At 42.3% G+C, this 14,024-nt stretch overlaps 1 protein-coding gene across 1 annotated transcript in view; it reads right to left on the minus strand.

The window, feature by feature from the left end:
• The window catches only part of LOC138293931 (vitellogenin-A2-like), a 79,453-nt gene that overhangs the window by 35,285 nt on the left and 30,144 nt on the right, over window positions 1-14,024 (minus strand). Inside the window, exons 15-18 of the mRNA XM_069233209.1 lie at window positions 9,559-9,660; window positions 1,289-1,408; window positions 1,009-1,198; window positions 769-862 (exon numbers count right to left, since the gene is read on the minus strand). Coding sequence (XP_069089310.1) covers window positions 769-862; window positions 1,009-1,198; window positions 1,289-1,408; window positions 9,559-9,660 — 506 coding nt within the window. The remainder of the gene's footprint in view (window positions 1-768; window positions 863-1,008; window positions 1,199-1,288; window positions 1,409-9,558; window positions 9,661-14,024) is intronic.

Consider the following 14,024-nt stretch of genomic DNA (forward strand, 5'->3'; position numbering starts at 1 on the left):
ATGGATTAGATACAGGGAACATCCCTCCAATAGGGGATCACTCGTACACAGAGGCAAGACTGTGCAGACTCTCACTAATCACAATGATCCAGGATATTGCTGCACACCAAAGCCACACAACCACAACTGCCTCAGAAGCCTGTTCTTGGTCAAACTGAAACTCAATTATTACTGTTGCTTGAGGCTGAACACACCATGTTATGACTGCATGCGATCGATGACACCGTGTTCTCTCATATCCCAGTCCAGCAAACACTTTGCTATTCTATTTCTTTCCTGCAAGAATCAAACACCTCTCTTTTTGCTCTCTTTGGCCACCATAAGTGAAACTTTTAGATACCTTAGACCAGGTTAGCCATCACTCATCCTTCATTCTGCCAAGCTCAAATGTAGAAGCATTTCGATAGTCTGTAAACAATTCAACCAACATTCCAGACGTCTGGGTGGCAACCACACCTAATCACTAAACATTACCCATCAGCAATAGAGGTCAAATATGATCTAGTGTGTGCCCAAGATTTGAGTGTATGGGATATTAGACCTTAACATGTCCTTCTGTTTTGACTCCTTGGTATTTTCCATGCCCACTATTTACAATGTTATGATCAAGCCCTCATATAATCTTCATAATATCTAGGAACTGTGCCCTGTACCTATTCTAGGCATTCATTTTCTTAATGAGCAATAAGTCAATCAGTCATGGCAATTTATTAAACAGCCTGTAGCGCTGCAGCACATTAACCTAAATAGAAGAGGCAATTTTCTCACCTTGGAGTTACATCAGCATGTATTTGCAGATTAGACTCCAAAAGTTGTGCAATACTAAAATCCGATGATGGGGAGGGGGTCACCTTTACATCAGCTTTAAAAGACAAACATGAACATCAGAGTTAGAGAAGCAGCTCCAAAATTGAGATTTCTTACTAAACATTGCCCTAAACAAGTTCAAAACTTTAGCAATTCCACGATTTTAGATAGCAAACTATGATCACATAAGTAACTACTCACTGTTAACAGCAGCATTGGCCACAGCAGCGGAATATAAACTCCATTCCATGGGTAGACCTGCACAGGTGGGAACGATGTGTCTGAGCTCAGCAGCAACCACCGGTTGGGTAAATTGTCCAACAACACCATTAAGAAGTTTGTTGATAACAGTCTTCACCAGGCTATGCCTTGCTGCTGGTTCATTGACAGCCTATGAATAAGTGCAAATGTAGCAAAATGATCAAATCTGAAGTATTGGCTAAGTTATGACAGAGAAAAGAAAAAATGTGGCAAGCTTTACCTTGATTGCGTTCTGGATAGATTCCTTGTTGATGTCAAGATAAGCCAGTTCCTGGCCAAAAACTTTAATGTTAGCGGAAATTAGGGGGGTCTCAGAAGGCAATGCTTTCCAGCCCAGAAGCTATGAAATGTGAAAAACATAACAATGATAAATGTATAATTTTAAATTTTCACTGGACCTTTTTCAATCGAAGAAGCAAGCATTCTTTGTACATTATGGTGATCGTGCTTGTACTCCACGCATTGATAATCCAAACATTGTTCCATGCTCAAAGATGAAAATGGATACTTTATTAAAAAAATAGTTTAAGGTCTATTTTAGTATACTTCTTCATTAGTTTCCATTATTTATCCATTACCCTTGAGCTTACTACCATGAGTACGAAGCCCAGTGCAACCTCTGGCTTTAAGTAGCATGACCTGTGTAAGGCTCACTACTGATTAAAATGTTTTCATCCTATTTGAACTATGAAAATATTCTTTTGCGCTCACTTTTTTATTTTATTTAGAAGACAATATACACAAAACATATATGTCAGTATATGTGTGTTAATTTATTGCATAAATCAAAAGATGTCATTTAGGTAGGAACACAAATATGTATGGTGTTTGATATGATGGTGCGAAAAACAGTGTAATTTGAATTGGTTAGTGAAGAACGTGGGTAACTGAACCAACCGGACTGGTGTCATTGAGCCTCTTTTAAGAGTGTGTTCCATGCTCTGCACTGATAAAGGGTGAGATTTTGGAATTAATACATGGTGGATTTAAAGACTCATACCTCACATGACTTAGGCCATGATTCTGATCAGAGGTCGCCCACTTATTGCCAGAGTAGCAGTGTGGGTGGCAATGACCCCATGACTTGCATAGCTTCAGGATTAGTTTTCGCTCTAAGATTTGTGACACCAAGGTGCAGGGACCCAGAAACATTTCTGCTGTTCAGTGATTAAATATCTTCTTTCAAAAGCAATTGTACGCTGGATTTTCCATCTACGTTTTCCCTTTTGAATGTTCTTCAATGATATTAGTGATTTGTGGATTTTTTTGTCTCAACTCTAGCAATGTTGTTGAATATGCGTTGTGTGAAGGCGGCTAACAATCCTGTAAGACAATCTTGTATAATGAGGATTGGACAAATAGCTTTGCACTGAATACTGCAGGACGGGCCCAAACCCTCTTTGCCATTTTGTCCATCGGAGGGAACGTGCTTGGTGCAACAGGACTCCAGTGCACTTTAAATACTCAACATAGCCACAAGATGGAAAGTGCCTATTTCATCAACCTGCTGTGTAACAATGTTACAGCCAATCTGATGAACCGGCATCTCAGACAACCTGCCAGATTGTTTGAAAAGGGTCTTCACCTGTCTTGAGCTGGGAAGCAGCAGAGTGAAGAGAGTGGGGAGCGGCGCCCCTTTTAGCTCCCACCCCCGCAATGGCTTAGGTTTTGAATTTGAGGGCTGCCATTTAAAAAGGCTAGTAGAAGAGGGAGAGAGCAGGCTTCTGTCACTAACAGATCTGAGGCCATCAATTGCAACCACAAAGCGAGCATCAGTGTCTATTAAGTAGGAATTAAATAAGCGGGATGGAAGCTTCAATGGGCTTTCCTGTACGACCGAGAATCAACTACCCGGGGAAGAAAAACCTGTTGTCTCAGGTGGACAGTTTAGACCGGACCGTGGATTGACTTTACCGGGTGGTGGTACAGGATCAGCTGACGGGGAATATCGGGGAGCCGAGCGACATGTTGGTCCCCAGTGCCACGAGTCACTGGGAATTCTCCCCAGGGGAATTGAGGAGGCTTAATCGGGGTTTAGTGTGATACTTTCTTTTGTCTCTGCTTCTCCTTCCCTCGTTTGCTCCTCAGAGTTGCAGAGCTATGATGGAGGTGGATTTAGAATGAGAATGCCTTTGTGCAACTTTGTGTTTAGGATTGTATACTCATTTGTGGGTAGGATGTTTTACTAACATATAGTGGTTCGTGTCGTTATATTAGTATGATCAGGTGTGTCACCCTATCCAGATGTTTGCTTCCATAGAAAGATTTAAAGTGCAACAGCAGCTTTTAGTAACAAAGTCATTTTTGAATGGACAAAATATCAGTAATCTAGAAAACGACAGTTAAAACACAGAGACCTCTATTAAGAATGGATCTGCAAATGCCAATGCTTATGTAAACCCATATCTGTGCATTAATCAGAATTCTAATATAAACACCTTACCCACTGAAATTTGCCGGGACAAAATGCCTTGTAAATTCCAAGTACACGTAGAATGTAATGCAGAACACCAGTTCCAAATTCTGCATGTAATTCCCCATTTTCAGGGGATAAACTCTGAATTTTAAGTAATCACCGCAGCCAGTAAATACTTCACCCTAGGCTGACAGCATGTAAACACTTCGCCCCCGTCAGATGCACTAGTAATTATGACCTAAAACACTGTTTTCAAGTGACAGGGATTTGCTCCTATTTCAGATGGATAACAAACTTCAATAATATAAGATTCTTGTTACAGAATCCTCGCACTGTATTCAAGAAAAATGTTTCCATTTAAAAGGGTGATAATTTCAATAACTTGAAATCATGAATATAAAATATCGATTCAGTCTTGGCACTACACTGTAGTTTGGAACAGTGTACTCTAGTTCACAGGATTATAGTTGGGAGACTGTACACTGGACCATATAATCTCCCGGTCCCTCCCACCCCCCTTTTGTATTAATATTGATGTACAGCAGCTAGCTGTGGGGCCTTTTATTTATCCGTATTAATAGAATATATCTTCTTTCTCACTCATCCCTGAGATGGATGATTTCCAGGTTCTTAGTTATGACGATGAGATGGTGTCAGCAATCTTGCAGACACCTTCCATCCTGAGCAGTGATGGGCCAGCCCCCACGAGCAGCCTTAAGGCTGATTGGGACAAACTATCAACTCTTAAAAGAGAATTGATAAAAACAGTCATCCACGGGACCATCATGACGGAATATCTACGTGCAAACTTTGAACCCAATGGCCTTCTTGTCTCCAACATACCACAGATATTCCTACAGTATCTGGGTTTCAGAAAAGATTGGGCACAGATAGCTTGGAAGTGTACCAGAGATTGGCTGGTCTTAATTATCAACACTTCCAAACACATAGCTGACACTATTACAATTCAAATCAGTACTATAGAGAATACTCTTAAAACCACAGTCACCTTGACAGCTTTCAAAAACCGTCTTTCTGAAATTAATGCTGAGCTGAACGAAACCAAGGAGTTTCTAACTCAACAAAAGATTACTAAACTTCAGAAAGACCTAGTTAAATTCAGCAGAGAAAAGGTATATCCTTACATAAAGGATGACTATGATGTGGATAATCAATCTCGGTCATCAGATGAATCCACCTCATCCTATAGAAAACCACGTAACCAGAATAGTGGATCTTCATCTGACGGGTGGAGCACAGATGAGAACCAGCCACAAACTTTTTATAATTAACCTCCATACCCTGTACAACAACCAGTACCTTGGCATCCTCCTTACCCCTACTTCCAACCACGCCCCTTTGTACCCTACATGCCTTTTTTAGGCCGCGGTTGGGGCGGAGGCAGAGGCAGAAGGAGAGGAAGAGGCAGACATATTCAATGGTCCGGAGAACAACCACAGATGGTCACCAGGAGCCAAGTGAAGAATCTCCAAGTGAGAACTTAGTTGTCAACCTGTCTAACCATCATCTCACAGAGGAGGAAATAAACGTGTTGAATAGAGGTTTTGGTTTTGTTCCCACCCCCGATGAAGATTTTTTTCGTCTCCATATTGAACTTGCCCAATTTTTCCGTAAGATTCGCTTACACTTTTTCTTCAAGGACAAAACCGTGACACCACAAACAATTGATTCAGGTTTAAAAAAAACTTCCAGTTTTGTCCCTTCACCAGTAACTATGCCCAGTGAAGTCTTGACCTTTGAAAAAGCAGTTTTAGCGGATATCAACAAATTGAGCTCGAACCATTCTTATATCAACTTACCCTCTAAAGAAAAGAGGGCTCTACGAGCCTTAGCCTCAGATCCCGACATTACTATTAAGCAGGCAGACAAAGGAGGGGCCATTGTGATCATGGATTCCACCAAATATGGACATGAATGTCTACGTCTTCTAAGTGATACCACTTACTATGCCAAAATAATGAGTGACCCTACAGGAAGACTGCAGATCGAGATTAGAAGCCTTATTGAAGAAGCCAGGAACAATCAGTGGATTTCACCAAAGGAGGCTGAATTCCTTGATACTCCTCATCCCCGGATTCCATACTTCTACTGTTTATCCCAAATCCACAAGGGTATTATACCCCCCCCCCCCCCCGGACGTCCTATAGTATCAGGGTTGGGTTCTATCTTGGAACCCCTTTCAATTTTTTGTGATCATTTTTTACAACCATTGGTACACAGCTCTTCTACTTAGCTGAAAGACACCAAAGATGTCTTGAACTTAATAGAAACTACCAATGACTCAGGAATGGTTCAAGGTATCATTACTTTGGATGTTGAAGCGATTGATACAAACATTCCTCAAATAGCGACTCTACAGGTGATTGAGTCAGCTCTTCAGGAAGTATCATCAACATTATCTACTCCCGTTTCATTCATCATACATTGTGCAAAACTTGCACTAACTGAAAATTTATTCCTTTTTGAGGATCAATTCTACCATCAGATACGAGGAACCTCGATGGGAAGCACTTTCGCACCAAGTCTAGCATGTTTATACATGTATGATTTTGGGAAAAAGTACATATTACCGTCTACCAATCCCTTCACAAACTCCATTAGATTGTGGCGTCGCTACATTGACGACATTTTAATCATATGGCAGGGTCCATTAGATATTGCAGATCACTTCATAACTTCGATCAATACCCTTGATCCTTTCTTGAAGTTTACTGCTACAGTGTCTGCCACTCATCTACCTTTTTTAGATCTGATGATCACCATTACCAATGGTAAATTGACAACTACCATTTACCATAAACTTACCGACCGGAATTCTCTTCTGTTATATGAGAGCTACCATCCCAAATCCCTTCGGGACAATTTACCGATAGGCCAGTTTCTACGGCTAAGACGAAATTGTAGTTCACCCCGAGAATTTGATCTTCAGGTGGATATGCTGGGAAGAAAACTTTATAAACGCCACTACCCCTCCAAAATAGTGAACCAGGCACGTAAGAGAGCTAGGAACAACAACCCTACTCACAACCCTACTCACTAATGCCCTATTCACAACTATTGAAAAGACACCTCAGACAAGATTAACATGTGTCTCTACTTACACACCATTGTCAAACTCGATCAAGAGACTGATAAGTAAACGATGGCCAATACTCACATGTGTGGGTAGCGAACTACCAAGACCCCTTTTTGCTTTCAAACGCACAGCTAATATTAAGGACATTGTAGTACACACCCGACCACGACCATTACGTGAAGTATCAAGTCAACGGACACTCTGGGATCTTCCCCCAGTTGTGGGGCATCATCCTTGTGGCACTTGTAATGTATGCCCTTTCACCAGTCACTTGAAAACGTTGCAGTTAAACCCTATAGGTACTTGGTACCTTAAAAAACACACTAATTGCAACACAAAAAACTGCATCTACATGATTCAATGCCCCTGTGACCTGCGTTATATCGGCATGACCACTAGACCTGTCAAAATACGCATTAGCGAACACAGAAATAACATCAGGTGCAAGAGAATTACCACAAAACTTTGTGCTCATTTTCTCGAAACACCCCATCCACCTGATGACCTACGGTGGGTGGTTTTGGATGTTCCCAATATCAACTCTAATGACCCAATTGGTCTCTTGAAAATTGAACAAAGATGGATATTTAAATTAGGAACTAACACCCATGGATTGAACAATGAAATTCCATGGACCTCTTTATCCTAATATCTATGATTTATACCATTACTGTGACCTTGAATTCCTGTTTGTCCAATGTCCAAATAACCGATGAAGTCACCTTGACCTCCTTTATAATACCAGAGGTCATGATAGACTCGACTTATTTTATGCACTGAGGGTCCAGACACCTCCACACTGGTTTAATTATTAGCAATTGTTTATTTCCACCCTTGGCTAAAACAAGCTGATCACCACATATTATTCTATTTCATTTTTACTTTATTCACCTTGTTGGTCAACAATAATAACGGCAGTATCCTTTTAGTTTTTATAATAAGACGCTCCTCATGCATAATACACTGTTTCGCTAACACATTTGTTTTTGTATTACTCCCCGAATCGAGAGCATGTACTTTCCTGGCTCCGAGCCCCTTTTCTATTTTTATGGCCTTCCATACGCATCTCCTTTTTTTATTGTTACTGTTCCAGACGCGCGCAAGCCAGAAGGAATTCCCTCCCCGGTTCCTGCGGCGTCCCTTTAAAAGAGACTCTGACAGCGCCCGCTTGACATTATAAGCAGGACGCCGTCTTGAGGGTAGGTCCACTACACGGGACCGAAGACACAATCGTAAGTTTACTGCTATATCTGTGGGTTAGAAATTTTGTGAACTACCCCGAGCACATTTGAGCACGCCTCAACTCCCTCACTTTGTGACATTCAGGTGAAGTGAACGATCGCTGTATTTTTAAATCCTGTGCGTTCATCTTTTTGACATACAGACTTTAGAGTAATCAGTTGCTTGGGAAATGTTACCTTATCCTTCTAACTTCATTACTGAACTATACTTTAATGTCTAAGTACCAATTACATATCAACAACTATTTTGTTTACACATGACACAAGGGCTTTTTTATATATCTTTAACTAATTGTGGAACACCATGCATACTTTGCTGATGATTTTGTTTATTTATTGATTATGCACAGTGGTCTTTAGCTTCCATAGAACGTGCGTCCTAAGGAGCCTGGTCTCAATTTTGGGGATGGTAAGCCTTATGTGTGTGTGTGTCTTATCATTTCTTCTTTTTTGACGCTTGAACCATGATAAGTTTACAGTCTTTATATTTGAATCACTGTATTACCATTTGATAGTTTTCTCTGGCCTATTTATCTGTTTGTTTTTTCTTTTAGGGCGACCTGACTTTACCAGTTGACTTGAATGTAAGTGACTGCTTTTAATTCTAAAAAAGTTAGGGTACATAGTATTTTTGGAGAAGAAGTTTAACCTTTTTTGGTCCTGATGAAGCGTCAATGGATCCGGCTGGACCAATAGGACGCGAAACATGTTGACCTTGGTATAGAGGTCCTATATGAATTATAGTCCCCCAGGTTTTGTTTTTTTAGAGTCACTTGATCATTCTACTCTTGCGTGCCTCTCACCGATACATTGTTTTAGTCTTGGTCTTCATCCACCCCATACTGATTAAAATTATGATGTTTTGGCACAATGAATAACCAATTTTAACCCCTTTTTCTGTTCTCACCAACTCTAAATCTCCTCCGATTGTAGGTTAACATACTTAATTAAGTAGAACAGCACGGCTAAGAGCCCCCTCGGGGAGCCCACTAGGCGTTGCAGTGCCGGCCTGGTGAGGAGCATTTCCCGATGATGATGCTAGTCATCCATTGTGATGCTTGAGGGCTCTTGCTCCTGAGACCCCAGGTCCCCCAGGATGTCAGAGTAGTTTGGAACAGTGTACTCTAATTCACAGGATTATAGTTGGGAGACTGTACACTGGACCATATAATCTCCCGGTCCCTCCCACCCCCCTTTTGTATTTATACAAAACACAAGGTGCCTTATTGTGAGCTCTGTAAAGGTAAATAATGGCGGCATCGTATTTGTTTATAAGATCTTTCGCAATTTTATATTATTTTTTTCAAGCAACAACTTCAGTTCTCTTTTAGTTCTCAAGGTCTATGATCTTGATTTGAATTGTTTCCTCCCTAATTTTATGTTTGTCTTGCTCAGAAGTATTTCAGTATCACAGTGTTCTAATTGCACGTGTTGCATCCTTCCACTGCTGAGTTGAGTGGACTCTTTTTTCCCCTTTCAGCACTCCACGAGAGTGCATGTGGTTCCTTTTTTCTCATGATATCCATACTCGCAGCTCTTTTTATATGCTTGCTCCTCCACTATCACCATACTGTGTCCTGATGTACCGGAAGCTATGTTCCATTAGTCAACTGTAATGCAAACTAGCATCGGCATAGCCAGACACTCTGCCTTTTAAGATCGAGGCCTATTTGTTTTGCCAATACTTGTCAATAATAATTCCGAGGTGTAGTTAAATACAAGAAAGAAACACTCACTGTTTTCGCAACTTGAGCAATCTTTTTGCGCATTGGATACTCTGCAAATGGAATATTCTGCTTCCTTAAAGTTTGTTCCAGGCCTTCTGCTCGGACAGCAACCTATTGACATAAAAAATGCAATTCAGTTGAGCTGATTGGAGTCACATAAAACCATGAAGTACATTCCTGATGTATCAATATAAGTTCTCTTTTGTGATTTTAGGAACACTGTTGATATGGCTGTCCTCTCTCAGCTATTGGTTGTTGTCGCCCTGGGGCTCCTGGCTGTGGTCTTCACTGTAATGTGATTAACGTAACACACAATTACCCTGTACTGCAGGAACTCTATTATATGCAAACGTTTCTTTTTATAATTAGAAAAACCGATAAAGGCTCTTTACAAATACGTATAAAATATTTATTTATTTGGAAGGGATCTGGAAATAAAATCATATGGGTACAACAGAAGTTGTGCCTTTAAGTAAACAATACGATAAATTGAGCCCATACCCTATCTTTTTTTCGGTGTACATTTGGATGGATTAATGTGTACTAAAATTTATTTTGAGAGATGGAAAATACTATTGGCCTCTCTATGCTGAGAAAGATTGCCCTGATACCAAAAGGCTAAATTTCTTTTTCTCCATCACACTGCCAAAAAATACTCTAGTGAATTTTGTTTACTGAATTGCATGATTCGCTTTCGGCTGTTGAAAAGCCAAGAATTAGCAAAGCTCATTAACAAAGTTCACAAAATGTTGCCTTTATGTTTCCAAGTACCCGAATTGTGTTGAGTATAAAAGGGATGCATGTGCTTTGCATTTTAGCACCCAAGATATGGAATGATCAGTCTTGCAGCAGAAAGAGGCAGAGACATTTGCTTTTTTTAAATAATTTTCTATTAAAATAGGGAATTAGCCTTTCATTTCAGCTAGCCCATTCTTCCCTGCACTAGGAACTCAAATGTGAGTAGCAGCACACTTTAGAAGTTGCTGTTATTATTATTTTTTAGTGTGTTTTGTAACTGGTAGAAACATCTACAACAAACAACATGAGGTGTGTTACAAATTTGCAGTTATTTGTCGACCATCCATGCATTATCCACAAGATGACACAAGATACATTCTATGTTTCCCAGGAAACCCCCCGGCTGCGTCAGGGTCCAGTGTTATATAGTGGGAGTATGATGGAGAACAGGTTATTACGCATCTTAAAGTAATTCTAGCCGGTGCAAATTATGGCGTCACCATAGCCTTGTAGTGGCAGGAGGTGTATCTGAGGTTAGAGCATAACAATAGCCATGTTGATATTGCCTGCCGGTTATGCCATGGTGGTAGGTGACCTGGCCGTGGGGGTGGTGGAACTGTTTAGAATGAAGAGATAGGGTCCGAATGGGCCCCATAAGTCTTTGGGTCTGGAGCTAGGCGGCAACAATTCAATTGTTCTTGGCAGTATGTAATGTCTTGTATCCAGGCTGCTTTAGTGGGGGATGAGCGCCTGCCCCAGTGTATGGTCACTCTTCTTTTGGCTAGCAGGAGTAGCATAGCTGTAAGATGCCTGCATTTGGCCGGTATTTGTGCTACGTATCCTAGTAATACAATTAACAGTGTTCTCGGCATGGCGTGGTCAGTTATTATCTGTATGGTATCAAAGATTGCTTTCCAGAATGCAAATATCCATGGGTATAACCATGCCAGGTGAAAAAGGGAGGCCTGAACATCCCGCATCTGGTACATTTTGCCTCTGGTAGCAATCCCATCTTAAGGAGCTGCAGATGGCTCCGGTAGAGGTGGTGCAGGTATTTGAAATGTATGAGGCGCAGTCTGTGGTTGGGAGAGAGATAATTGTGTTGGCCACAGCAGTAATCCCATTGTGTGTCTGATAGTGTTAAGGAGAGGTCCGCATCCCACTTGACACGGGCCCCCAACGTCAGGGGCGGGGCGGCCGCCTGGGTGAAAGTGTAAAGACAAGTAATCAGCCGTCTAGGGGAGAATACCGTAAGAATGACTTCCAGTGGTGGTAGTGTGGGTGGTGCAGTAGGGATTTTGGGGTCTAAATATTCGAGATGTTGCCCGCAGCTGATAAAATAGCAGAACGTCTAGTGGGGTATGGTGTGCACCCAACGCCTCGGGTAATTGCGTCAGGAATTGATCATCAGGGTATATATTTGCAAATACAGCGAGTATAAGTTTGAGAGCTGGCTGCCTGGCGCCACATTGCTGAAGGGGTGGAATCATTGGGTTCTCGAGTAGAGGGGTGGATGGTGCGTATAGTAGGGACAGGCCAGCTTGTTTCCGTATGCCCTCCAATGCCCATCTCACACAGGCTACCATGTTTATTTCAGCTCTGGGTGTCTTGTAGGGGTTAAATAGTGCAATCTTTAGGGGGCATGGTGCGGCTCTGTCCGCTTCAACAGCAGTGTGCGGTTGAAAGGTGGTCGGGCGCACCCAGGAGTGGAGACATTGTGCTTGTGCGCAGTATGATTAGAGGGTCATGTCCGGTGCACCCAAACCCCCCCCTCACTGGCGTCAGCGTGAGGAAATACCAGGTCACCCTGGGCTGCTTCCCGGCCCAGACCAGGGTGCACAGATCAGATTGTAAGCGTTTAAGAAAGCTGACAGTCAGAGGGAGGGGTATATTGAGGAACAGATAGAGGAATTTAGGAAGGGCCACCATTTTTTCAAGAGAGATGCGACCCGTAAGGGAAATCGGGAGGCGAGACAATATCGGAATTCTGTCCTCCAGCCAAGTCATTGCCCTTCCATAATTCGCTTTCCACAGAGTACCAATGTTGCAGTTAAGCCAGATACCTAAGTAGCAGACTGGTTCCCCTGCCCATTGAAGTGTAAATTCAAGAGGGGATGGCAGGGTCTCCTCCGTGAGAGGGAGTAGCATAAATTTCCCCCGGTTTATTTGCACCCCTAATTGCTCTAAAAAATGAATCACCTCTTGTACCATAGGGGTCAGATTTATGTGTGGATCATGGGTGAGGAGCACTCTATCATCCACGTACATGGAGATCACTAGGGCTCTGGAGGTAAGGCTAATACAGCTATTCATGTGGTGTTGTCGGAGGTGCACCGGCAGTGCGTCCATCGCGACCACGATCAGCAGTGGTGACAGTGGGCAGCACTGTTGAGTTCCACGTGTGATCTGGAAGGGTTCCAAAAGGGCACCGTTTATGCACACTCTTGCCATAGGGAGGGTGTATAGAAGGCAAATTTGTTTTATAAAGGTAGGACTTAGTCCAATTTTCACCAGTAGGGGGAAGAGGTACACCCATTCTAGTGTATCAAACGCCTTTGTCGCATCTAATAATGCCGCCATTGCTTGAACATGTGGGGCCAGGTGGTGCATGAGGGTGAAGATTGTACGGATGTTATGGGATGTGGACCTACCTGCTATAAAACTAGCCTGGTCAGGGTGAATAATGGTGGGAAAAAGTGGCAAAATCCAATTAGCCAAGACCTCAGCAAAGATTTTGTTATCAACCTTAATGAGTAAGAGCGGCCTGTAAGAGTCACAACGAATTGCTGGTTTGTCCGGTTTGAGTAGGGCAATTATCATATCTTCTCGCAGGGAGCCCGGGAGGTGTCCCAAAGCTAGTGAGTCTTGGTACATAGCCAGGAGGTGAGGAGTGTATTATTTATAGAATAAGGTGGTGAGTCCATCAGCTCTGGGGGCTTTGTCACCCGAGAGTTCAGCAATCACCTTAGTTGTTTCCTCTGTTGTGATGGAGGTCTCTAGGTAGACACGATGAGCCCAGTCAAGCCACACCAGTTGTATCGTATCAAAGTATGTGATAAGATCTATTTCATCTGTCACTGATGTGGCTTGATATAATTTTGCATAAAAAGTAGAGAATACTTGTGCTATCTCTGGTGTAGTGGTAACTAAGTTATCACTGGTAACCATGATTTCCGCTATATAAGAGGAATAAGGGTTGTGTTTTATTAGTCTCGCCAGGATCCTGCCTGGTCTATCTCCCTCACCATACCTACACGCCTGAGTTTATTTTTGTAAGTACATAGTTTCACAAGTGGCCACATCTCAGAACTCCTTCAGTTTAGAGTTAATGTCTGCTAGCAAGTAAGTTTACATTGAGTGGAAAAATCGAGTCTCAAGGGCCTGAATCTCACTCTCAAGACCAGCTACTGTTGAGCGAATGGATTTTAATACCCCTCCCTGTTTTGTGATACAGGTTCCTCTTATTACCACCTTGAAGGCCTCCCATAAAGTTGAGGGCGATTTGACTGAGTTGATATTGTGTACAAAAAAATTGTCGATCTCCTTGCGGATCTCATCACAAAACACAGCGTCGCGTAGAGCACTAGGTGGGAGATGCCATGAAAACGGCTATGGTGTGGGGAATCTGGAGTTCCAGTAGGACTGGTGCATGGTCTGAGAGAGTGTGGGGAGATGTTTGACCTCTAACAGCCAGGACCGCGCCTCCGGCGATACTATCCAGAATTCAGTGCGAGACC

The sequence above is a fragment of the Pleurodeles waltl genome, chromosome 4_2 (assembly GCF_031143425.1).
Source record: "Pleurodeles waltl isolate 20211129_DDA chromosome 4_2, aPleWal1.hap1.20221129, whole genome shotgun sequence".
Lineage (NCBI taxonomy): Eukaryota > Metazoa > Chordata > Amphibia > Caudata > Salamandridae > Pleurodeles > Pleurodeles waltl.